Below are 26,993 nucleotides of genomic sequence, written 5' to 3'. Positions count from 1 at the left end.
AGAAGAGAGTGTGAGAGAGAAATGGGATGATCAGGTAAACATCAGGCTGGGAGAGGGGCACTTCTACATGTGTGCTAGCAAGACACAGCACCCTGTATTTACTCATCGTGGTTCCTTTCTGAGCACAAAGGAGAGACAGGGGAGATCTCCAGCTAGTGCACACATCCTTTTATCAGTAAGCACCATTGGGAGAACAGTCATATGGTGTCTTGCTGTTTAATATTAGTTTTCTAATTTGCTGCTGTTCTGTTGTAAACTGGATTCTGCCCCACAGCAGATGGGGGGGCAGGATGTGCAGTCCTCAATTTTCTTGATCCTCTTGATTGTCCAGGGTCTGTGCAGTATGAGTTCAGAAGGAGATCCTGGATTTCAAGCAACATCATTATCACCTGCGATATCATCCTCAGTTGCCTTCCTCTGTTTGCCACAAACTGAAGCCTAGCTGCAGCATTCCCAGGCAACCTTTCTTCCAGCTCTGTCTCACATGGACACGTGACATGAGCACAGCTAGGTGCCTGTGTCTTTCCTTGTCTTTCTTGTAAGTTGACTCCAATGGCTGGCTTTTGATTCAGCCTTCCAGGGTACCCTAGTTGTGGCCTCACTCAGTCATGTCTGGTGGCGGCCTGCAAATATCCTAATGTGGTGTTTCTTCACAAGGGCTTTTAGAGCCTCTGTCTCTTTCCAGAGGATGGAAAAGTCCAAGATGTCTCCGCAGCTCCAGCTGCCAGCCTGTAGCAGGTGAGATTTGCATGGCCCTGAGGTAATTCTAGCTCTAGAGCACCAATACTGATTTCCCGACATGCACAGCAATGCATGAATCGGTCTTAGCAGTGCATGAAAACTTCAGTGAAGAGGTGACAGCTGCATCTTATGACCCTTGAGCAGGTAAAAACAAAGTAAGCATGAAGATTGGTCCCACAGAATGGAAAGCATTGCTGGATGATAGGTGGAGAACTGGTAAAATGCAGTGTTGGTGCACTCAGGTGAATCCTCACATGTCTTTAATGCACTGAAAACTTGTGCTTGTGAGCAAGAAAGTACAGTGTGTTTTTTGGCTGCTGGTATGCACTAAGACCTGGTCACCTTAGCATAGAAAATTTGAGCTTGTAACAAGCCATATGACTTAAAACTTATGAAAATGCTACACAAATGTTATGTTTCCTAGGCTTCAGTGGTACTGAAAAACTGAAATTGGTGCCCTAAAGAAAAGGTCTTTGATTTCACTGGGAACTGGATCATGCCATTGGTCAGCTGATACAAAATGACCATCATCAAGTAAATAATCTTGAAATTATTGCTGTAGTTCTAATTCTAATTCCCTGACTAGTGGCAATGAAAATTTCAAGTATAAAATTCAGCTGCATGACATTTGCAAGCAGGAAGATGAACCTAACAGAGATTCAATTGTTTCTGCTGTCATTAAGGATCTGTTGTCAATCTGATAGGTCTGGGGCTTGTGAATGGAAATGCTTGGGAATCCCTGCTTTTGAGGGTAGTGTATGTTTTGAACTACTTTCTGTGGTAAATCAAAATGAAAGAAAGTTTAAATTGTAACTGTTTTTAAATAACATATGTATTTCTGAAGGTCCGACAAGAACTAGTTGAAGAATATGAGCAAGTTAAGAGCATTGTCAACACTTTAGAGAGTTTTAAAACGGACAGACCTGCAGATATCCCTGTATCCTGTCAAGATGAGCCTTTTAGAGATCCTGCCGTTTGGCCCCCTCCTGTTCCAGCTGAGCACAGGTAATGAGAGGCTCAAGCAGGGTGGATGGAATGAAATTGGTTTGCCATAAATTCATGCTCTATTTTGAATGTATTTGTAACGTGAAAACCACATTTCACTTGCACCTTAATCATTTGCAGTAAAACATAAATATAATTCATTGGAAACAATGTAATTAAATTACAATTCAGATTTATTGCTGAAGTTCTAAAGAAAGTCAGTCCTTTTTACTGGTAGGAATGGCTAGCTAAGTGTCTGGAATCAGAGGCTGCTGAAGAGCTAAATGAGCTTCTGGTAACAGTAGCCTTTGTCATGTGCAGACAGAAAACTTTTTATTTCAGTTTGTTTAACTGGTTGAATTCACTGATGGCTGGGGACCCAGCAGGGAGTTGGAACTGAGGAACCTTGATGGACGTGCTGGTTAGAAATTGCTCTCAAGCTACAGAAAATATGACCTATGTTTAATCAATTGGTTAGTTTTAATGCAAAACATGTTCTGCAATACTTGGTCTTTTTCTTCTATAACCACCTTAAGGGTAACTTTAGTTAAGTAATAGTTTTCTTTAAATAAATTGCTTGTGTGTTTTGTGAAATGCTAATATTCACCCTAATAGTGCTTGACACTGGTTGTTGGAAGAAAGAAATCAAATTTAAAAACAAGAACAAAATTTATCATGCCAACATTCTTCTAACATTATAATAATAAAAAAATGTAATGTGTGTATATTCATATAAGCAAAGAAAGGGAAATAAAGTGAGAGATCTTCTTGGTTAGCAGAAAGAAATGCTGAGATTAATTGTAAATTCATGTGCTTTGTGACTATCAAACAGAGAGACTGGTCCTCTCTTTTCAAAAAACACTAAAAATGTAAGTGTAAAATAATAGTAATGTTGATTAGCTCATTACTTTTCTGAGTGATATAAACCATTATCAAAAATTTTTCTGTAACACCGTGTGAAATGCGCGGTGTATTTGTTCATGTATCTTACTTAGAGTTAAGGGCCCAATAAATCATTCTTGTTTTTAAGATGAATTTAAATCTTGTGGAGATAAGTAAGGAAAACTAGCAACTGTTCTATGCTGTATGTTTAATGAAAATGTATATAAAGCAAAATGTAGCACTTGTATTCAGGAATGTATATAAGTCATATTCCAGGAAAATGTTTTTGCAGTTAGCAAATTTTTAATTACTTGGACCAAGAATCAGTAGAAGATTTAACAGGGAACATTAATTTAAGTTGGGTGACATTCCTGCCCATGATTTTAGTTCTGTATTTGAAGTCCAATCCCTAGAGCAGAAGACTGTGACGCCTCATCTTAGAAACAAATTCTGTCTCCTCATGCCGCTACTGAGTTGTCTTTGATGATGCACACAAGTGTAGATAGTTGCAGTTTGGCTCTGTCTGCTTTTGCTTTCTAGGCAATTTTTATGTTTTGAAATTTTCACACAGGGGAATGAAATTGGAAGTTGGATGACTTTCCTTCATTCTTTATCCTTTCCTTGTTCGGGCCTGCCAAAGCCATTAGCCAGCTTCTTGCCAGGAATGTCTTCTCTTTGTGTAGAACTTGTGCATGTGAATATAACTTAATATATTCTTATGATCTAGAGTTAGAGGAAACTAGTTTGAAGACTTTAACTGAATTCTGTTTCCTTTTTTGTTACATGCATGTTGGTTTGTTGTAGGATTGTTTGCGGATGATTTTCTTTTTTTCCTCTGCTAAACTCTTTTTTTCTTTTTCTTTTGTATTTTTTTTCTTTCTTTTATTTCTCCTTTGGGTGTCTGACAGAACCAGAAATATGTTGCTGGATTTGCAAATATAGGGAGGTAAGACTTGGGGACTTGTCAGCTTTGGTAATAATTCAACAAGGGAGTTAATGAAATAGTAGTCCTTCCTTCCTGAAGTTGCTCTTTTTACGCTGTTTTTAGCATGTTTTTGTTGTGGTTGCTTCTTTTTAGGGCTCCACCTCAGATAAAACGTCCTGAAGTTGCTCTTTTTACGCTGTTTTTAGCATGTTTTTGTTGTGGTTGCTTCTTTTTAGGGCTCCACCTCAGATAAAACGTCCCAACCGAGAAGTAAAACCTTTGAGAAAAGAATCACCAGGACTGCAGCCACGTGGGCCTGTGGGCAGAGCACATCCAGCATCAAAAAGTGAGAAGTCTACAAGTAGCCGTGAAAGGGAATCTAGAGCTAGAGGAAGAGATGACAAGGTAAGAAGTGGGCATGTAGGTGAGGGAAGGAGTTATAATGCAGCTGGTGGCAAAGGGAAGCATTCTTATTTTTAGTTATTTAAAACAAGTACAAAAATATAACAACAGTCCTGTGCAAGAAAACTTGCTGCTCTCCTCTTGCATCACAGACAAGCACGTATTATGAGGAGATTTAGCGGTAATGACACCAGATCAAGGAAAGTGCTGAGGTTTTTCCTCTGTCTTTATTTGAGAAGATTTTTTGTTACAAAAGCATGGTAGCCTGCTGCTGGATGTTTCTTTTGTCTCAACTAGATCATGGACTTGATTCTAATCTGTCAGTTTAAAACAAGTGTAAAGATTCTTCTCCCCCTCCCCCCTTCCTCTTTTTAAGAAAATCCAATTCAGGTCTCTTGTAAAGATTTCCATGTAAAAAGTACAAAAGTGAGATCACTGCCCTCCTTTAGACTAATCATTGTAAACAGAATTCCACTGTATCCTTGCTTGTGTAATGCCATAGTAAAATTTAAGTGTGCTTAGAAGTTTTAGGACAGTTCTGTAAGCTCTGTGATATTGTGCAAATGTGTACTAAACTATTTATATATTTGAAAATTATGTGATGTAGATGTAGCAAAAACAAACTCTTAGCAACTTTAACTTTTTTCTCTGTCTACAGAAAACATTTGTATTTATTACAATATTTAGGAAGGTGTTTCTTGGAAAGACACCATACAAAACAATGAAATGAATTAGAATAAATTGGAAATTCTTATCCTGTAAAGATACATGAAAGAGAAGCAGTGCTGAAGTGAAAGAAAAGGAGACACTATGATTCACTATCAAGTAGTGGTATCAAAAACAATATTTAGGAAGGACTGTATTGTGACTGAAAAAGACTGATGTCTTTGTATGCAAATTGTTATTTCTGAGAAACTTTCATTTTTAAATTTAACCATTGAGCCAGTGCCAGGAACCCAAGAAATCTGTGGTATAAATGATACGAATCCAGAATGTACTGAAGCAGCTTTTATTTCCTGACAAAGATATAAGAAGCTCCTTCCTATTGGGTACACAGTATTGTACGGATCTTGATAGATGAATATGAAAATATTTAGGCCAGTTTTCTTTCAGATGAGTTTGGTTAGTCTCTTCAGGGCCTTTCTATTACAGGTTGTCTTTTTACAGTGCAGGACGAACTCAAAGATACACTTTTTCCATCATTAATTGTTTTTCCTATACAGAAAAAGTGTATTAAGGAATAATAGCCCTCATTACCACTAGTAGATACGTTCAGGCACTTGTTTAGCAGTCCCACTGAGTGACTGTGCAGGTCAAGTTTACTCATTTTAGAAATCTCTCCACTCTAAAATCAGTAAGATTTAAAATAAAAAGTGTGCATCCTCTAAGCTATAAAAAGCTTCTGAAGAACTGTGAAATAATTTACAGTTCTGCCAGTTTTGTGGGGAATTGGAATCATGGTGGGTGACAGGTTTAATTCACCAGATGTGTTTCTGTAAGGCAGCCTTCAAAGTCTTACCTCTAATGAGGGTGAACTCCGCTCTCAAAGCTTTCCGGTGATGAGTGTTATAGGGCTTTACTATAAGGAGTCTACAACAACATGACTTGTACAATACTTGTCTCTGAGAGTAACGCCCTTAGTAACACCACTGTTGCCAGGTAGAGGAAGTGTCATGAAGGTGCTTCATTTAATATGGTACATTTTAAATGCTCCTCTTATCTGAATTAATTGGTCACTAGGTGGCAGAAGGAAAATAGCTGCTAATGTCTGCTCTTCATAAAATACTTTTTTTGCATTCATCTAGGTACTTGGCAGTTATTTTACTTTCTTTGTCTGGTATATATGCAAAAATCATGTCAGATTACAAATTCTCATGTGTTGTATAACAATTTTGATAAGGAATCTGTGATTTTCCTTTGAAGGGAATTTTGAATGAAAGAAGAAATAGTCAGGGGTGGGAAGTGAAAGCAGTTACTGCAACTTTCCGTAGTTCATACAGGCATGAAAATAGGTTTAACTTCCCTCTCTGTTTTATCCTTTCTTAGTTTGCAAGTGTTGATGTTTTTCAGTTTCTGGAGCTTCTAGGAGAAGTTTACCACGGTAGTCCAGTATGTCAAATCAAAGAGGTTCAGTAACTCTTTATGTTCACCTAAAAGTAACAGGGCAAAACTGAAGCTTAAAACTAAGTGACTATATATCTATTTTCTCCTATAGTAATTTTTTTTTGCTCTATAATTCTTGGTTTTGGATGCTTGGCTAGGACTACTTAGAAGGTAACATATCCATTTTCTAAGATGTTGATTGCAGTATAACAGGTTGTACCCTTTACTGGGTACAACATGCATATTTATTTATGGTATTTTTCAAGATAAATATGGCTATAGTATTTGTATTTTAGAAATATTTTGCCTCCCTATATGAGTGTGAAGCCTTCTTTCACCTTTTCTCCTTCCAAAACTGCATCATCTTTTCATTCAGACTGTAACCATCTAGGGATAAGTTTTGCCCTGACTGTGCACTAAAGCACAGCACTAAAGGAGCACTAAAATCTCCTTTTGTAGTGCTGTGTCTTGAACTGAAACCAACTTGGATGGTGTTTATTTGCCAAGTCCTCATATTTACATGTTCCTTCTTTCTGCTTTCAAATGCCTCTTTCTTCTTAGTTCCCCTGGAAGTCTTCAGGCTTGTTCTCAAGGTATCCTCTGCTGGATTGATGCCAAGAATTTTCACCTCTGTTCAACAGTGAAAGAGGCAGCAAGAATGTTACATGTGTGTCTTTTAGAAATTGTGTAATGCCATGTCTAAGCACTAGAAGACTTTTTAGGAGTACTCTTTAGATTATTTTAAATTGTCAGTGGATGAGGAAGGTAGATATTGCAAAAGATATGAAATAGTAAATGACTGTTCAGGCAGAGTCTACCATTGCCCTATGTCAATGGCAAATTGCATTGAGAGTGCCTGTGTTAAGAGGAGGAAAGGAATGGTGATCCAGGCAAATGAAGCTGTAAATTTGATCTAAACAGCATGTAAAGTCTTAGAACAAATTTAGACTGGAATAAAAGTGAAAGACTTTGGACTAACCAGAAGAAGAAATAAAATGAAATATAGTTTCTTAAACACAGACATTGTCTTAATTAGCACTTTCTTTAGAGTTCTTATGAATGTCTTAGAAAAAGAAGTATGGTCAAATTCATCTACATGGATTTCAGTAAAATATGTGATAGGGTGCCACATGGGAAGTAATTAGTTAAACTAGAGACTGCATGGTATAGAAGAAAAATTGTAAGGTGGGGAGGGAATTAGGCTGTAAGGGGAATATTGATGAGTGCTTAAAGAACAAGTATCAAGCAACTGGCAAATTATTTATGGAATTCCTCAAGACCAGAGACTGGCTTCTGTTTTATGCTGAAATGGATGACCTGGGCACAAAAGAATAGGAAAGTGCTAATTCAATTTGCTGATGACACCAAGTTGGGAAGCTCCATCACAATAGAGGAGAATCAGACTGTTGTGCAGAAGGAATTGGATGACTCTGTGCTTGAGTCATGGAAATGGGATAATGTTCAGTCATGCAGAGCAGAAGGTTGTACACTTGGAGACTGTAACAAGAATTTTTGCTAGAATTTGGGAGATCAGCAGCTGAGAAGGAGAAAGATGTGGATGTATCAGCAGAAGTTGGATCATGCTAAACTTTCATTTGGCATATCACCTTTTCCCTGAAGGTAATGGGAACAGGTAGCTGCTCAAGCGAAGAGCAGCCAGGTGCCACCTTTGGCTTTGGCAGCAAGGGATAGAGAGTGCATCTGACAGTTGCGGCTTTGTGTATGCATGTGGTGGGAAGAGTCTGCAGGAAAGGAAGATGTTTTCAGGACCCAGTTCTGGCCATTGCAACTGCCAGGATTATCCTACATAATTGACCTCTTTCAGGTTGACAGTAAGGCACCAATATGATATAGCCATGGGAATGCAAAGGAAATTCCAGGCTGCATTTGTTGAGGTGTAACCAGCAGAGAAAAGAAATACTGATGCCATGATGTGAGACAGCAGCCAGAGTATTTTGAGTGCATTTCAACAGCCATGCTCAAGCAAGATGAGTTTGTATTAAAAAAAGGGGAATAAAAAAGTGAGCAGGTAACTGGAGAGCTTGTGTTCCAAGAGGAGCCTTCTTTAGTTTGGTGAATGAAGGCAGAGCACACACATGATACGAATACATCAGGGTGGTGAACACATGAGAGAGGGGACTGCTGAAACCAAAGGACAAACTTAGTACATGAATAGATTCATTTTGGAAATAAGATTTTTCTTCCAGTAGAGCAGTGCAAGTCTGAGACCCCCTCCTGGTGGAAAACCCAGCAAATCTCTAAATGTGTTGAATGGGAACTTGGTTGGCCTAAGAAAGGAGTTATGCAGTGCAATTGCCAAGGGGACTGGGCAGGAGCAGTCTCTTGCAGTCCGGTATACCTCTGGGTATTTGCATACATTTTTAGAGAGAAGCCATCACAGATACTTTTTTTTAAAGCTGTTTTGGGAAAGCGATACCAGAAAAAGAGATGAGGGCATGAATTATGCTTACGGACCACAAGACTGTGTAACTCAGTCCGGAAGCCTCGATCCAGGTGGCATGTCTTTGCTTCTAGCACTGCTCACTTATCTGCTGCCTGAGGATGGCAGATTGGACCAATTTGGTACCACCATTACTCATTTTATTATACGTGGAAACTCTTAAATATTTTAAATATTTTAAGTATGGGACTGGGAAAAATAAATTAAAAATTCCATTTGCCTAAAACGAGAGCCAGCATTATGCTGGCGGCAGGTCTCCCCCTTGGCCTCCTTCCTGTCTCTGTGTTGGGGAGCCCGGGAAGCAGGGGAAAATGAGCCTCGCTGGGCGGTGCAGCTGGGGGCTGCAGCTGCGGGGGGCCCCGGCGGCCCCGCGCCGCCTGCCGCGCTCTGCTGCCGCCCCGCAGCTGCGTGGGGGGCCGCTCCGCGCTCCGTCTCCATAGTGGTGTGCGTGGCTTTTTTTTTTATTTATTTATTTTATTATTTTTTTTAACCACAGTACATTGAGGTGCGGGTATTGCACTGTTTGATTTGTTGTTCACTGCCTTTCTCGCACAGCAATAAAGCTGCACTTAAGATTTGCACAAATCTGTGGCCCTGCCTCAGTACGTGGGTTTTGAGCTGCTGCTTCAGCCTCCTCCTCCAGCACACTGTAGCTGAGCGATTCGCCCTGGCTTTTACTGCTTTTTAAAGCCTGCCTTAACCCTGTTTCATCCTGGAAAAAAAAATAAATAAAACATCCAAACAATTTTTTTTAAGTGTGCAGAAAAATTTTTCCACTAGGAAAACCAATTCATTGCAGGGGGATATGAGAGAAATGTGTAACAAGGAAGGCAGCAAATACCTTTGATTTTTATTGTGATTTTTGGTGTTTTTTTTATGGTTACATTTGGATTCCATTTTCTTTCTCTTCTGAAATCTTCCAAACTCTGCAGGGTTTTTCTCTGTTTCCTTTCTACACCAGGCCATTACATTTTTGACATCAGCTTTTTGTCTAAACAGAACTTTCAGCTTAATTTCCATTGCAAAAACTGATCTGGGAATACCGAACAACACAGAGTTCACTTGGAAGCAAGAAATAAAAATAGTGGGAAAATAAGCTGCTCCCTCACAGGCCTTGTAGGAAATGGGAGCAAATGGAAATGTAGCAAATGGGAAGGGTGTAATAGCTACCTTTTTGCCCTGCAAGCTTATGTGTGTGACTCCAGCTGCTTCTCAGCCCTACTTTGTCTAGGCTGCTTTTGTCCAGCCAGCTGGGATTCTTTAACTTGCTGCTGATAGTACTTAGAAGCTGAGTTAAGAGTCTTTAAGTAGCTCCCCCATTCAGCCTAGTTCAGTTAAAACAGTGCAGCTGCTTTTCAGGCACCACTGAACACTGCCGTTGAGCTGGGAGAGGAAGTGGTTTCCTTCTGAAGTGTGAGAGGAGGAGAATGAGCCATAATTCTTCAAAGGGAAAATGTTACTTCACCCCCATAAGCTCAACAGACCTGTGGAAGTATTAACCGGAAACTGTGGGCCATTTGGGACAGAGGCAGTATTTGACTTGGTCATTGAAAGGGTATCAGCATGTTGCAGAAACTGCTGCAATTCAAAGCAGCTTGTGTGACTGGGGAGCTGCTTTAGGGCTTTTGGTGCACTTCTTAAATAAATATGACCTTTTAAAAGTATTTTAACTGTTTATGGGGCTGGATTGTGAGTGAGAGAAGGGAAGTAGATAGTTTGCAGTTGAGGAAAGGAGACATTGCAGGGCAGGAAGGCCTTAATTAAACAGTGGGGAAGAATCTTCTTGGTTTTCCTCAATCAAAGATCATGGGTTTACCAGCTTTCATGTTCTTTCTCAGTGATGATGGGGTCCCAATTGTGTAGCTCTGGCAGGTAGTGTAGCAGATGTAGCATCTTCCTGCTCAAACAGCCAATCAAAATATCCTTCAGATGGTCACATCCTCAGCCAGGGTTCAATGCATCATTAAGTCATGACGTGGTCTGCGGTGTTAAGCTATTTCTGCATTTGTGCATTCAGCTGGCCAGGAAGTGTATCAGTAGTCAAAACAGTGGTTTAACATTGCTAAAATCTCATTTACTAATTTAAAACAAACCAGCCAACCCACTATGATGTTTAATGAGCTCTGGTGGTGTTTTATCACTGTGAGCTGCATCTATGAGGAAAACATTGTGCTGCTGTGGCGGAAGCAACCAGAGGTGTTTGGGGACTCTTTGTGGAGTGTAGGGATGAAAGCATTGGCTTTGCTGGCCACAGTGGCGCTGATAGCCAGCGTTCCGTGTAAAAGCTTGATATCTTCTTGTGACTTGAATCAGGCAGTACTGCTATATGCTACTAGTGAAGGATATGTTGAAAGAAAAATGTCCTTATCAGTCTGTGTGACTTTCACTTCTAGGGAAAGAAAATAACCCAGGAAGGTGCTGGTGATGGGGAAATTCCAAAATTTGATGGAGCAGGTTACGACAAAGACTTGGTCGAAGCTCTTGAAAGGGACATTGTGTCAAGGAATCCAAGCATTCATTGGTATGAGGATTTTTTCAACTGAACTGTTTTTGCTAGTGTGGAGGAAGGAAGGAATTATCTTCCTCCTTACTCTTAAAATAGGGAGTCATCATGGTCTTCTACACAGGAGCAAAACAAGGTCTTTTGGTTTTAACAGTTTATTAATTTAATTATAGTTAGGCTTTTGTTGCTAACTGATGTTATGGATCCATTACAAATGCTGCTGAAATACAAGTACACTCCAGAGAACTTTAAAGATATCACTCTGATGTTCACGTTGTCCAAAACAATTTTTAATTAAGCAGCTCAGGGTAACTTGAGTTGAAAGTCATTTTTTCCCTACCTTTCGCAAGTGGATTCAATTTTAGGTCACAGGATTGTTGGAGTGCTCTCATGAGGCATATACTGGCATGCTAAAAGAGATGCTACTGAATGAAAAGCTTCTCTATTTTTCATTGTTTAAAAGCAGAAGAAATATTATTGTACAGGAATCTTACACAAATTTCTTTGCCTTGCACAGGGATGACATAGCAGATTTGGAAGAAGCCAAGAAATTATTAAGAGAAGCTGTTGTTCTTCCAATGTGGATGCCTGATTTTTTCAAAGGGATCAGAAGACCTTGGAAGGTGGGAATTTATTTGGTGTTTTGGTAATTGGCAAGTTGTAGCTGTGCATGCTTGCTGCTGCAGTGTGTATGGATGTCTATATTAAAGTGATAAAAAGGCAAACAGGAAGGTTTGGGATTTTGTTCGTGAAATCCTGTCATAATGATTCATGCAAAATGCACTGAAATAAACAGCTGGAAGTGTGTGCAGGGTTTACAGTAAATAATAATTCTCATGTTTTCTCAGTCATTGTTGATGTCAATACTCTATATGTCAGCCTGTACATATGAGCAAGTATATAGGTATAATGATAGAAGCAGAAATGCTTAATGGAAGCTCTGTTTTGGATTATGAGAGCCCCTCTTTACCACTTCACTGAAGAAAGCAGTCTTTGGGTGGTTTTGTTTTGCACATGCCAGCTGTCTCTTAATGCAGGCTGCAAACTGCGGGCTGGAAGATGCAAGGAGAAGGGGAGCTAATCTGCTCCACCTGCAGCTGAACATAGTTAAGTCCTGGAATGGGAGAAATTTGACATGGGAGAGTGAACTACAAGTGGGGTAACTGTAAGGATGTGGGACTGAGCTGGACTGGCTGGGGAGACCAGATATCAGAGCCCAGTCTGGGCCTTGCTCAGAGCTTAAAAGAAGGAGGGAAGAGGTTGCTGAGCATTTCTGTAAACAGAAAATAAAATTGTCTTGCTTTTGTTGTGGGTTGGATTGACCCTTGTTTTCGGAATAACTAGTCACAACACAGGGGCTTCCTGGCTACTGAGAAGGATTTAGGAGTGAACTGCAGAAAAGAGACTACTTGTTGCAAATTGTCTATCATTCTGACTCTGCGAAGCAATGACATGTAGGGAGCACTGTGTACGTGAGTAGTTTCCGCAGTTTAATGCCCTGATTCAGCAGCATACATCAGTCCTTGTGGTACTGACACCTGCCCTCTATTTTTCTGCTCGATCCTTATAGTTCTTTTGCTTATACATGGGACTGGCCTTTAGGGTTGTCCTCTGCAGCCCGAGCCAGTCCTGATTCCACATTATTCTGCTTATTTACGGAACAAAGCTCTGCAGGAATTGATGAGTGGAAGACTTGTTCTTGAGACTTGTGTAAAGAGTGGAAGTCAGAATGGGTGGGAGTCGATAGTTGTGGGATTGCTGCTTGAGGAACGCTCCTGCTGAAGGCTTTGGCAAGTTCCAGGCAAACAGAAGGAGCAGGGAGGCTAGCCTGAACCTGGAGCCAGGACACCATAGAGGTCAAGGCAGGAAGGTCTTTTGGGTTTAGAGTGCTAGTGGTCAGTACCTGTGGGCTTGAGGTTAACCTTAAGTTTAACCGAACTATCAGTGTAGACAGAGCCTAAATATCAGTAGGCTAAAGTGTACGGAGAGATTTTGGTGTCTTTTGTCTGACTGAATCTATCTCCATTTCCCCTTGGGAAGGAGGATGTTGATCCATACCCTCTTCACAGACTACAGTAGTCACATCAATCCTGTCTTCAAAGGCTTGTAAGGGAATGAGAAACTGCTATGTTTCTTTTGAACCTATTAACATGCCTAGAAGATGCAGTGGCCACCTATCTTTAAAGCACATATCTCAGCAGACTGCAGGCAATGTGAAGAGTGCTCCACTGGCCCTATCTCCAAATATTGTGACAGTGGCTAAGGAAACAATGGCCTGGTCCTAAGAGTTGTGGTCTCTTTCTCTTTGCATGAGATTATTTTTCCTTATTGGCCAGCGTCACATCTGAAAACTAACTGGTTGTAGATATGGAAAAAAGAACTCTGAGATTATTTCCTCCCTTTGGTCTGAAATGCAAATTGATTTCTGTAGGGTCCATGAAGAACCTTCATTGTTAGCCTTTTTCCTGATGACTTGTGAAGCTGTAACTCTCCTCAATTTATTTTTCACACAGAACAGCATGTGTTTTCCTTACTGTTGACCTCTGACTGTGCTACAAGGGTGAGGAGTTTTGAAGGGAAGGCTGTTTCTTGCAGTAATCAGTGCAGCAGCAAGCATTTGTTGAGCCTAGTCATTCAGGACAATAATTCAGGGAAAAGGCAGTCAAATCTGCTTTTGGATGTTCAGTCTCTCCTGAGAACAATTCCCAAGACAGCCCTCACAGTTTGCCCCTGTATTCAGAGGACAGTGCCTTGTATGAAGGAGCCGGCTCTCCTCCCGACTCAACACAAGTGGTGTACACTTGCAGTTGTGGATTTCTGAGTGTCCATGGGCTTGCTCTTTCTTTTTCTCTGAACTGTTTTGTGCCAAGAAGGCCCGGTTGCTTGCTGCGCTTCCCACTGCTCTGCTAGTGATTGTTACAACAACAAGAAGTAACCCTGCAGTGATTGCATCAAAACACTCGCTCCCTGTGGTGCATTTCAGCTTCTTATTGGAATAGTCTGGATTAACAGAGCCTTAGAGGAAGAATAAAGAAGGCTTTGTGTTTGTCAAGGATTTTAACTAGTGAGTAAGTGGCAGCCTCCTAGTTTGCAAAGAGGAAAAAGCAATTTGATCGTATGTGTTTTTCTTTGCAACCATGTACATCTAGTTTTGCTGGGAACTCAAGTTCACCTTTTTTCTCTCTTTTTTTAAACTGATATTTCTATCTTCTTTATCCCCAGAGAGCTTCGTTTTCCTTTGGCTTTGCACCTGGTGTGGCTGCTTTGCACCTGGATGAAGCACATAAATAATGCTACCAAAGTCATGTGCTAGGTAACACTCATTTTAATAGTTACACAGGAGGTGCAAAGCCAAGAGCTTTCAATTCAGCAGTGAGCAGGGTGCGTAGTGGAAGCCAGAATTTGACCTTCCACAATAATGGAGGACCAAAGCATTACCTAAAAAGGATGATAGCTCCTTGTATCACCAGGTCATGCACTAAACAGAGTTTTTGTGGAGTCAAGTGTGATTTGAGTTGAGGTGAAGCTTTTTTTGAAGTATTAAATAAACAAATTTGAATCTCAGATAGAACAGTAAGTCACCTCTGACCTGATATCACAGGCTGAAAAAGTTCCACCCAGTTGCTCCAGGATTGTACTTGCAATACTACTATGATATTGGTATGACTATGCAGCAGCTGAAATCATAGTGTATGTCTGAATGTTCATGGGAAGAAAAAAACTCAATTTACATTTTATGCTTGATGCCCTGGAGTTTAGGAAACCTTGGACGGCCTGAAGAGTGACATTGGAGCGTTAGCTCTATGGAAGGAGAGTGAATGTTTCTAACTTAATTTGCTGATGAATGTATGTTGAGCTTGCATTAGTAAAGTGTTAAATGGCAGTAAAGGTGTTAAGAGTTAATGGAAAATGGAGTACAGAGAGACTATTGCTTTTGAATAGTACATTTTTGAATAATTGCATTCCCGGTTGATTTGTTTTTATAGATCTCTTCCATGTTATTCTTTGTGCTTTTTGAAGTAAATTTTTGTGAGGAGCAGATGAAACCTAATTTGCACTGTGGCTTGCATTTAACGGATATTTTACTGCTGTGGCATTTTATGTAAGATATTAATTGCAAAGCACATTATGATGTGCACTTCTAATTCTAGCTAATTTGATTACCCTTGCAATACAGCACAACTTTACTTTAGGAAACTCTTGTTAGCATTTGATAAGATTTTGCAGTTAGAAAAAAAACATGATGATGTTACATGATGATGAGTAAATGTGTGCTGAGTTAGGAGAGATATGTGCTCCTTCCTCTTACTTTCTGATAGACTACAAGACCACAGACAGAAAGACAGTCTGATGGTGTGGGTGCCAGCCTGGGCCTTAATGAGTGCAGTTCAGTTTTCTAGTTTAAAGTTTTTTGAATAACCACTGAGGTCCATATTAGGCTTTTTGTGGGGTTGAGCTGTAGTCCACACGAGCCACAGTTCCTAATCTGTAAAACAGAAAAAGCAGTGCTGTTCTGCAGTGTGGTGAGGATGGTACTTCAGCCAGGAGGTGCTAAGATGCAGTAATATGGCCTTAGAAGTACTTAGATGGAGAGACTGAAGAGAAACCTTTGTATTCAATGAGTGTTCTACTGGGTACTAAGAAGCAAAAATCAACCAGACTCATGCATGCACATGGTCAGGATTTTTTGGCAAAATGTTTTTCTGTAGAAAAATGCACTAATGAGAGAATGCAACTTTTTGCAAAAGTATTTTGGTGTCTGTGAAGCTTTCTTTATGAGAGGCCTTTGTTCCAAAAAGAAGAACAATTTGCTCTCTTCATCTGCCTGTACAGCCTCTCATGAGTTGGGAGAGACACCCAGCTTCAAGTCCAGGCTCTGGCTGACTCAGAGCAAGGCTGTAAATCTATTGCCCAGTTCTCAAGTGATAGCTGCAGCAGCAGTTATTGGCATTTGTAGTTCTGACTTCAGGGCATTAGTAAGAAAAATAAATGGCAGAACACTTCCATGCTGTTCTCATGAAGCACGGTTCTTTTGTCTTCCATTGATGACAATTATGTTATTAAGCATTTAAACAGATCTGGGATCCTATTAAGATGTATTGTAGCTGATTGCAAAGTTTCTACATTTGTTGTTCATTGCTTCTGCCTTCACCTTTCAGGGTGTGCTGATGGTTGGTCCTCCTGGCACTGGCAAAACAATGTTAGCAAAAGCTGTTGCTACAGAATGTGGAACAACATTCTTCAATGTCTCTTCCTCTACTCTGACATCTAAATACAGGGGAGAGTCTGAAAAGCTAGTCCGCCTCTTGTTTGAAATGGTATGTCCTTGATGATGTGGTTTGTGGATCACTAAGGTGAGAAGGGACCTCTCTGTTGGTTCCCCAACCCTCCAGTAGCATGTTGGAAGCATGGAGTTCGTTGCACTGACACCCCTTGACCAGATAAAAATATGCAGTCTCTCTCTTCTTCTGATATGTTCTTGATGATTAAGAAGGGAATATTTGTAATCCATGTTCAGGATATCATTTTCTAGGCTATAGGTGAAACTGTGGCAGTTCCATATAGAGTCATGAACTTGACTGAGATTCAGTTCTTACCATTTGGGATAACAAGCCCATAGGAAGTAGATTTGAAATTGGAGGATTTGGGGAACTGTTATTCTAGAAGCAAAACATTTTAGTTCGGTTTCTATTTTGAACGGTGGCTGCAAAAGCTTCTCAGTGAATTATTGGGTGTAGTTCATCATGTGGGTGTGTGAGGACATGCCCGCACAGACATGTACTGAGGGGTCATTCACGTCTTCATGCTCCTCATTTCACTTCTACCATACTCTCAGTGAAAAACTGTCCCTTCAGAGATAGGCTGAGCTCCCTTCTTTCCCCTATACTTTCCCTTCATCAGCACAAAAATCTGGACATTAAAAACTGCCTATATTTTGATTGTGTTCCTTTTCCCCTTTGCAATACTGGTTGCTTAAGAAAACAACGAATGTTGAAAGACTTCTGACTCAAGGGGTACAATTTGAAGTGTATAAACTTAAGCCTATGCCAAACTGTTTGTAAAATCAACCTTTTAAATTACTTTCTTGCAACAGGGAGAAGGGATATGCTGTTTTCTTTATGTATGTAGTATACCTAGCTCAATTGGGTTGTGGTCTGATGAGGGCCTGTGCTTGCTGCTGCGGTCTTAATAATGATGTTTTCATTTGAATAAAGGCGAGATTTTATGCTCCAACAACAATCTTCATTGATGAAATAGATTCCATCTGCAGCCGCAGAGGCACATCTGATGAACATGAGGCGAGTCGCAGAGTCAAGTCAGAGCTGCTTGTGCAAATGGATGGTAACCAGTGTTTAGATCTGAGTTCAGGGTTGGGATGCTGTTTCTTTCCAGGGGGGAACATCAGAATTTGAGCAATCTGAAAAACCTGGCTTCATGGATAGAGGGAAAATAAGGCAGAGTTTTGGAGTAGTGTATTTTCAGAATGTTCAAAGGCAGATAAATGAAAAAGGTGTTCTGTTTTCATTTGTTTTTTCTAAAGTGGAAAATTAAAAGCTCATTTTTAGGAAACAGCTCTCTCTAGGAGAAGCAGATATTGAAGATTTGTGCAGTTAAATACAGGCCTTTGTTTCTGATGCAATTTAAACAAATTTCTTTCCCACAGTCTACTGTTTAGGGTTCCCACTGTCAGATCTGATTTTGCCATATCTTATTGTGGCAGCTAATATCGCCCTGTTAATCATATTTAGTACCTGTTCTGTGCAGGTGCACATAGTGAGAAGCACTGTCTAAGGAACATTTTATGGTGTAGTGGTTTGATAACCATCTCTGTGCTGTGGTTATTATCTAACCACTATTTATAATGTCCTCAAGTGTGCATGTTCATTGCAGTAAACTCAGGGCAGGCAACTTTTTGCTTCAAAGTGATTATTTCTTTGCAGTCCTCCTTTGGGAGGCCAAGGAGTTGCTCTCATTTCTTCTGTGGCCATATTGAACAGAGATGGCCTTTTTGGTCCAGTATTGGTGGGGCATCATGTATGACTGCATTATTAGCCCTGTCAAAGACAGCCTTCCCCTGACTCTGCAAAGGAATTAACTGTCCCCTTTTCTGTAGCAATGGTGGTCTTGTCACACCTATGCTGAGAGAAGTTTGGAAAGTGCTGCTGAGCTTTGTTCAAGCTTCTGCGAGGTTTGTCTAGGGTTTCTTAGCAAGCATCTCAATCAATAAGAGTAGTGGAGTGAAATTTCTCTACACTGTTGTTCTTGCAGGGGTGGGTGGTGCTCTGGAAAATGATGACCCTTCCAAAATGGTTATGGTATTAGCAGCTACAAATTTTCCCTGGGATATTGATGAAGCTCTCCGAAGGAGATTGGAGAAGAGGATTTATATACCTTTGCCCACAGGTATTTTTGCTACGAGTGTTTTCCTTTAAAATAGCCTTTCCAAGACTAGCTTAGGGCTGTTCCAGGACTGTGGGGTTTGGGATGAATCTTGATGTTTCTGTGATGAACGGTGAGTTTCAGGGGTTAATCATTTGGCTGGATCACTTTAAAGAGAGTGAGAGAAAAAGAAAATACTTGCTTGGGGGCTTAAGAACAAAGAGCTGCAGTTTTTCATTGCAAGCCCATTGATGGGTTCTTACATTCTGAAGGAGAGTTAGCTTTAATGAGCCTGGAATTATTTTAAATGTTTAACAGTCAATCCTTGAGTGATCATCAAAGGCAGCCTTTGGACATGTTAGGAAATACTGCAAATGCACTCTATGCCCTTGCAGATGAATGCAAAGAAGTGGATCCATGAATTTTCCCTCACAGGCTTAGTTCATTGTAAATCACTGCTTGCTGGCCTTTATGACTAGGCTTCAAGTCGCTCTGAATGCAGCAGGCTGATTGCTCTCCTGCCCTAAGACGTCTCAGCTTGTATTGTCTTTCCTGGCTGTCATTTATCTGTCCTATTAATTTTGAGATTCCTATCACTTGAAGTTTGCATAGCTTTGTTTCTTCTTGGTACAGTGAATACCTCCTCTCCCTGCATGAGCACTCAAGATAACAAGATGTGTGTTCATAGTGACAGCAGTTGTGATTGAGTTTAGCAGGTATAAGGACACTTTAATAATTCTACAGCTTGTCTTTGCAGCTTACAAACGGTAACAGCTCCTAACAGGATGCTTGTCTTTATGACCAATTAGTTTAAAATCCTATCAGTTTTTGCTCTTGTTTCTATTTAAACAAGATTGGTTTTTGACACAGTATATTACACCCTGGACAATATTTGAGATGTGTTCCTGATGTATTTCCAGTCTTATATTCCATTGCATTTATTCTGTACATGAGGACATTGAGCTGTTCCATGAAAATCTAAATGATGTATTTATAATTGTGCTGTGTAATTTGATGTGGCCAGGCATTTTAATTGAAAAATTATATGATATAGTATGTCATATATACACCTGTAAATTGTGGAATTTGGTGTGAGTATATATTCTACAATGTATCATTTTCAAAATATTGTAAGGGCTTGTTGATCCTACTGGGAAAAGTTTAAAAAACAAGAAAAATGTTCTCTAATAGAGGAGGCTCTCTGCAGGTTTGCCATATGTACGTTGAGGTGCTCTGTAAATAATAAATTTCCATTTTATAGTCAGTGCCAGCTGTGTGTGAATGATAGCCGTCTGTGTTACTGACAGTTCTGCAAAACACTCAAAAACAGCAGCCTTAGACATGCTTTCTGATTTTTTTTTTTTTCTCCCCTCCCTTTTTAAATTAGGGACACTAATAAATAAAACATGAGTGTGGATGTTTCTTTAAGACTTTTAGCTTTTCCTACTGCTACTTCCTCTGTAGTGGCTGTCTCTGTTGTAAATCATAAAGATTGGTCACTGTGGAAATAAAGATGCTGAGCTGGTATATGTTCCCTTTAGAGTAAAAGCCAGAAGAGCATTCATCCTCTTTACCACCCTTGCACACAATGACACAGAGGCCTCAGCTGTCAAATGTGAATTCTCTGTTATAAGCCTAGGTTGTTTAAGTTATGCACACAAATGCACCTATGCACATGCCCTTCAAAGAAAAATGGTTAATTGGCTGCATAGGTATTCATTTACATATCTGGTGCATACATATCAGTATGCACATATCTATGTGCATACTGCACCTAGTTTTGAAAATGGGATACCAGAATGTTTGTATTGCAAATATATTAATATGTTTACTGTATTAATGTATCTGCTTTCTATCAGGCTTCAGCAGCTTTCTTGGGTCCCAACTGGGTAAAGCACTTAAACGCATGCTTAAGGTTCAGCCTATTGTTAAGGGTTTTGTATTGTCTACAGCTCTGTTAATAGTATCCTCTTTGTGTTTCTAATGAAACTGTGTGAATAATATGCAATCAAACAGTTGAACAGCGAGCGAATCCAAAGGATTATGAGAAGAAGCAGACACTTGTAGGATTGTGCTTTTGTGCCCTTGGGTAGTATGTGACCAAATGTTTTGTCACCTGTCACATAACAGATATTTTTGATGATGTATGACTTTTGAAAATGTCTCTAGATTATACTGTTTAAAGTATACTGCTTTGTCCATACACTTTGCTGTACTTGGCTGCACACTTTACTGTGATTTGTCCTATCACTTTTCTTTTCTTATGTTAAACCCCTTTGTATTTTTCATTGAAAATCTAAGTTGTGTTTTTATCTTTTTTTTTTTAATGTTACTCTTTTAAGTCTTCAAACAAATATTTTTTATGTTGTAGCAAAAGGCAGAGCAGAACTACTTAAGATCAATCTTCGGGAAGTAGAACTGGATCCTGATATCAGCCTTGAAGAAATTGCTGAGAAAATTGAAGGCTATTCCGGTGCTGACATCACTAATGTTTGCAGGTATCTTATTCACCTTAATTTGCAAATAAAACTGCATGTAAAATCATCAGTTGCATTATGTGATAAAAGAGAATACCCACTACAGCTGAAGCCATGCTAACAGTGGCTATGTGTGAGGCCCAAATCGATTTACTGGTACCGTTACTGTCATGTCGAGCAGTCTAAAGACCATGCAGTCTTTGTATGAGATGTGACCTAAGTTTGCTCCGGTCTTAAGAGGAAAAAATTATCTGAGCAAATCTCTTCTGTTACCATTGTCTGCATTTATTGAATGTTGTTTATCTGGTATAAAACTAGTTTGGATTTGTTTTTAATCCCATGGATTTAGGAGCTTGAATTTCCTGATACAAAGGAACTTTTCATAGAATGTTTCTTTGGGACTCCTATATATTGTATGTTGAGAGAGCACCAGTTGCAGCACGGTTTTGGTTTCTGCCTGATGCTTCTAGGTGCAAAGGTGATGCAGATAGCGTATAGCAGTAGTATTGAATTTATGCCTAAATAGGGTTGTGTTAACCACAGATCCCTACTGCAATAGCCTCATTCCCTGTTCCATGGGAAATTCTGGAATGAAGAGGAAAAGAATCAAACTTTCAAATCCCAGTTACATGAGAAGTTGAGTCCTGTCGCAGATGTTTCTGATACTCCCAAGCTGCTGGGCTTCTTGCAGCCTGCCATGCTGAGGGGGGAACTCTGACTCTGGGGCAGCTTGCTGAGGGAAGCCAGTAGCCCAGGAATTCCAGTAGTGCGGGTAGGAATTTGGGAACTGAAGCTTTAATTTCCCTTCCTCTTCCTCATGTGGCATAGCATGATCTAGGTGACAACCCAAAGCACAATTAAGTCTATTCCCTGAGTTGATGTTGTAAACTTCATAATGCTTCTGCCTGCACCCACTTTTGACCCACTGTGGTGAGCTCAAAATGTGAGGGGAGGGGAAGGCTGCTGTGCCACGACTGTGGAGAGGAGAAAGGGAAGGAAAAGAGGGCAGCTGGCATCTCACCACAGCATAGTGAAGGCTGGACTACTCCGGGAACCAGTAATGTGAGCTGGTGTATTTCCCTCCTCTTCCACAGACTGTTTCAGGTTTTGACAAATGAAGCTTTTCTAGTGAAGTATAGGCATTTGAAAAAACTTAACAGCAGGAACTCTATATCCCCTACAAAGACAGAGTCCCTACCAGAGAAACTGATGCTGTGGGGTTGGGGGGGGTGTGTATTTTTGTTTTGGGGGAAGGTTTTGCTGCTTCACATTACATGTGAAATGACTCCATGGTTTTGAAAACTTGGTGTATCACTCAGTGCAATAGTTAAATTACCTGTTCTCCCTGAGGCTTATGTTATCCTTTACTGGGAAAAAACAGGGGAAAGAGACTATGTAATTGCAAACTGCATGTGGGCTGTGGTGGAAGAAATGAGCAGTCTTCTCTGTGCCAGTGGGCCACACTGGCAGCATGAGAGCTGGGGAGGAGTTGTGAAGGAGGTAGAGCGTGAGGAGCCACAGGCGCCAATGGCCTTGGCCCTGCAGGGCCCCATGACACTAGTGTTTTCTGCATCCTGCTCTGCCCTTTACAGATTCAGGTGCCCTGTTTGAGCAGGTGGTGAAGCTGGGCTACACTCCAAGCGCTTGCTGGCTCCCCTAGTGGGCTACGTGGTGTGGAGAGGGCTGAAATCTAACGGGACAGTGGGGAGATGCAAAATCCAGAGTACTTAAAAAAAAAAAAAAAAAGAAAAAAAAGAAACAAAAATTTTGAGCACAATTTGCCTCCTGCCTTGCCCTTTCCTGCACGGAAGATGTAAGATTTCATCTCTATTAATCATTGCAAAAGGTTTTCAGTTTAATAGTTTTAATTATCTCTGCACGTTTACCATATGGTTAAATGGATTTTGGTACCAATGCATTCTTTATGTTGAATTAATGTAGTGATCTGGGAATATGGAAGCTAAGAAAGATGTGATCCACATCTTCTATGGTAAATAAATGCTTTCTTAAGTGTTCTTGCCAGTGGTTTCTAGCAAGAGAATACAATCAAAATTCATAAGCTTACAGCATATGCTGCTACCAATTAGCTCTCATGCATTGTCCTGTATTTCCAGGGATGCCTCTTTAATGGCAATGAGACGACGTATTAACGGCTTAACTCCAGAAGAGATTCGGGCACTTTCTAAAGAGGAACTTCAGATGCCGGTTACCAAGGGGGACTTTGAGCTGGCTCTGAAGAAAATCTCCAAATCTGTTTCTGCTGCAGACCTGGAGAAGTATGAAAAATGGATGGCAGAGTTTGGATCTGCTTAATCTCAGTGACAGCTAGACTTTTATGGCTTTTGTTGTTTTCACTTGTAAAATGAGTTAGAAATCTTTTTAAAGGTTTAATGAAAGGTCTGCCTCTTTTTCCCTTCCCCTCCTGCCACCCTTTCTGGTGACAAGATCTCCTTTTAAACTCCATTTGCATTTAAAGGGAATAAACACAGTAATGAACTTATATTATAAATGATATTTTATGTCTGAATAGTAAAACTGGACAAACAGGAAGGAAAAAATTATACTTTTGAGGATAATCTTTTATTTTTCCAGTGAAGAGCAGTGTTACTTATCTCCTTATAGTCATCTTTCATGGCTGAAATCAATAAATCAGCCAGGGGAATGTGACTACAGAGGAGCTAACAAGGGCTCGCTGTTCCCCCTGCTCTTCGGAAGTGCTACATCTCTGCTGAGCTGCTGACTCTGCCTGCCTTGAATATGACATCGAAGTTACTGTTCTCTGATGTGGTTCTCTTTGCTTGAGTATTCAGAGCAAAGCATGTGGATTAATTGGCATTAGAGAGAGGAAATAAGGATTGGTCTTCATCAGGACATGGGCTCAGACCTCCTCTCTTGTACGCCCATTTGGCACTGATGTCACTTCAGACTGGACTGGTGTTGCCTGTGATTTCTCCTAATGGAAATGAGAGGAAAAGCAAAGGGCCCTGATTGATTTTAGTCCAATTTATGTTTGATCTCTAAACATAGTTTGTACCCAGTTTGACCAGTAGGCACTTTGACTTAAGTTACACCTTGCACTTTTATGCTTATGTATCATCCAACTATACTTTGTGCTTTCTATATATTATTATTATTATTAAAGTACCAGTAGTTTAATACAGTAAAAACACTAATATCAAGGCTGTCCTTAAAACAGATGGCTATGGACTTCCACTTCTGATTAGGCATGAACTCTTTCCTAGCTTTCCTAGACAATGGAATTTGCACTTGTTTATGTTGTAGAACTGTTTACAATTAATTTTTTTATGAAGATTTCTTAAAAATGTATGAGTGTGTAATTGATTTTTGGAAAATGATCTCTATGATCTCATTTCTGTTCTCACCTGTTTCTTCCCCTCCCAATCCTAAATAAAAGTGCAAGTGTAGGGACAAGAAGGGTTAGGTTATAAACTCTGGCATGAGAAATCCTCTCTCCAGAGTGTTGCTGCCATGCTGGCAGTGTGACCGTTTCACAGACTCTGGCAGTGAGTCTGACATACAGAGGCTTCCCCTACTAGGAATGAGAAGGAAAGGCCAGTTTTACAGAGAAATATGCAGACTCTGAAATTCTCAGTGATTTCCTGAGCTAGGCTCTGAATATCTTGGTGACCTGGAGGGACTATGCAGTTCAGTAGGTATTCTGCCCTTGGGCTCTCTGCTGAGACTGCTAGTGATGTAGCCAGGTGTGGTAAAGTGGAGTGAGAAATGGATCTCTTTCACAAAGTAAGCCAAGTATTCAGAACTGTCCAGCTCCTCTTGAATGGGACTGTGTCCTTACTGCTGCTTCTTTTTGCTAGTTCTTGAAATTTTCAAATAATGTCAGTAATTCATCACACTGATCTGAGCACCTTTTGGGCATGACATGTATGATCCGTTAAGGTAAATGCTGCTCTAGCGTGTCTTCTGTTCAATAGCAAGGACTGTCAGGATATAAACTTGACAACTCTGCAGCGTCTATCTGATTGGGCTACATTTGCAATTGTTCCTGTCTGTCAGTATTTTTTTTCTTCTTTTTATATGAAGAACACATCTTGGATTGATCCTGTCATTTTATAGGTCTGCCCCAATTTGCATGGAGAAACATCAGGGAGATTAGTATCATCATGGAGATTCTGTCAGTCTTTTATTTGACATGAAACTCAATTGGGACTTTAGAAGCATGTTTCCATGTGGCACTCTAGAAAAATGCCTCCTGGGATTGGTTGAGACACACAGCTGCCGTTCATATTTTTCTGAAGAACAGAGTATCTCTGCTGGCTAGCATTAGGCTCTGTTAGACTCGAGGACAGGGAGGTCAGCACAGGAGGAACATCAGCTTTTACCCTTTTCGTCTATGGGGGGAATAAAAACTCCAGTTCCTTCTTTCCTGACCAGCTCTTGTTAACTAGGTACAGTAGAGCCCTCAGGGTTCACAGTACGTTGGCTGTGAGACTAAGTGGAACAGACCTCTCTGCACTGGAAGATGAGCAAGCAGAAGCCGTGTTGATTCTTTATAGTTCATGGATAAATTCCTCCAAGGACTAGTCCGTTCATCCCAGGAAATAACTAGACCTTTACAGAGAGAAAGCTCTAAAAACATTGGCACAGTCTGTCATTTTCTCCTTATGAAATCTGTAGGCTACAGCTGTTACTCTTCTTTTGGTTTTACTGCAGTAGAAATTAGTAAAACTATGAGATTCTTTTGTGACCAATACTAGAGTAGCAGCCCAGGGTCTCTCATCTAGCCAGCTGGGGAGACCATTGCTGCCTGAGGAGCTTACAGTCTGCACAGTCAAGCTCTGGAAGGGAACAAACGTGGAATACCAGTAACTCATCCCATTTGGCTGCCCAAGAGCAGTGCTGGGATTCAGCAACTGCTACTTAGAAAGATGTAAGCATCGGTTTTCTCAGTGTGATTCTACAAACACCAGTGCGCCTTCTGCTGAAGAAAGTACAGTGTTTAGCAAAAATGTCATTCCTTGGCTCTTTGATAAACCTTCTACCTTAAAGTGTTAAACTGCCTTCTTGCAAGTCAGCAAAATTTGCTATTCTGGACGTTCCGTGTAGTGGGAACTGTTCAGGCACTGCAGTCTTTTACTCTAAAGGTAATGATCTCTACCCAAAATGGGTTTTTCTGTATAGGTCCATTCATCCTCTGCTGCTGCAGAGCAGAAAAGTAAGTTTCCAGGCCACAGATTTTTGTATGTATGATGGTTGTGCCTGAGCACTGCAGCCATGACTTGGGCCCCACCAGAGCAGGCACTCCACAAGACAAAAACTGTCCCTGCACTGCTGAGACTTTTCAGCATTAGGAGCTGACTGTATATGCTGACCCTTACAGATTTACCAAGACTCATGTATGCACTCACCTGGATGGGCTTGCAGGTTGGCTTATAAGCTCAAGAGGGGAGCCAACGGAGGGGTATAACAAGGAGTGACTGGGGAAGGAAGGCCAGGCTAACAGCAGTAGCAACTCAAGGCCCCAAGCATGAGCTTACAGGTCGGTGAGCAGCAGATGTCCAATTTGTGTCCCACTGGGGGAAACCCTAGGTTAGGGATGTTTGAATCATCAGAGTGCAACATACTAATATATCAGAGCCTGCTGCAACCATGTGTTCGGTCTATGTCTGTATGTGTGTATGGAGATACATATGTATATATACATGTATATATATACACGCACACACACTGTTCAGTATGTGGTGCTTCAGTAATTTGTACCTAAATTACACTAAAACATGTTTTAAAGCTGTGTTTCAGTGTAAATACTCTCTTGGGTGGCACTGTTAAGTTTTGTACAATAAGCATATGGGTTGTATGAAGTAATAAATGTATGTGTAGAGTCTTTTTGTCTCTCTCTCTTTGGGCCTGTGAATGCTTTTCTAGTGACAGTTCCCAAAGGCAGCCTCACAGTGCAGATGTTTTCAGTATGTCACAGTGATGTTGGATTCACCAAAGTCCTTGGCAGCGAACAGTTAAAACAGGTCTGTTTTTTTGGGGTAGTGCTGTCAGTAATGCTTTCCCTCTTAAATTGGCCTTTCATTGCTACAAGCTATAAAATGGTGAATGCGCCAATGCCCAGCACTTGGAAGGAGGGTGGAGGAGAGGAGAGCAGAG

At 40.5% G+C, this 26,993-nt stretch overlaps 1 protein-coding gene across 3 annotated transcripts in view; it reads left to right on the top strand.

The window, feature by feature from the left end:
- The window catches only part of KATNAL1 (katanin catalytic subunit A1 like 1), a 43,132-nt gene extending 16,411 nt beyond the window's left edge, over positions 1-26,721 (top strand). For 2 of the 3 annotated variants that reach the window (XM_067290881.1, XM_013962124.2), the window contains exons 4-12: positions 1,586-1,746; positions 3,769-3,937; positions 10,892-11,019; positions 11,519-11,624; positions 16,161-16,319; positions 17,217-17,343; positions 18,271-18,405; positions 20,753-20,879; positions 22,973-26,721. In XM_067290881.1, coding sequence (XP_067146982.1) covers positions 1,586-1,746; positions 3,769-3,937; positions 10,892-11,019; positions 11,519-11,624; positions 16,161-16,319; positions 17,217-17,343; positions 18,271-18,405; positions 20,753-20,879; positions 22,973-23,171 — 1,311 coding nt within the window. In that variant the 3' untranslated portion in view covers positions 23,172-26,721. Of the gene's footprint in view, positions 1-1,585; positions 1,747-3,768; positions 3,938-10,891; positions 11,020-11,518; positions 11,625-16,160; positions 16,320-17,216; positions 17,344-18,270; positions 18,406-20,752; positions 20,880-22,799; positions 22,930-22,972 lie in introns of those variants that run through there. The other variant, XM_067290889.1, reaches the window with a different exon arrangement.
- Positions 26,722-26,993: the final 272 nt, after the last annotated feature.

This window comes from Apteryx mantelli, chromosome 1 (assembly GCF_036417845.1).
Source record: "Apteryx mantelli isolate bAptMan1 chromosome 1, bAptMan1.hap1, whole genome shotgun sequence".
Lineage (NCBI taxonomy): Eukaryota > Metazoa > Chordata > Aves > Apterygiformes > Apterygidae > Apteryx > Apteryx mantelli.
The sequence above is the reverse complement of the archived record's forward strand: the minus strand, read 5'-3'. Positions and strand labels throughout refer to the sequence as shown.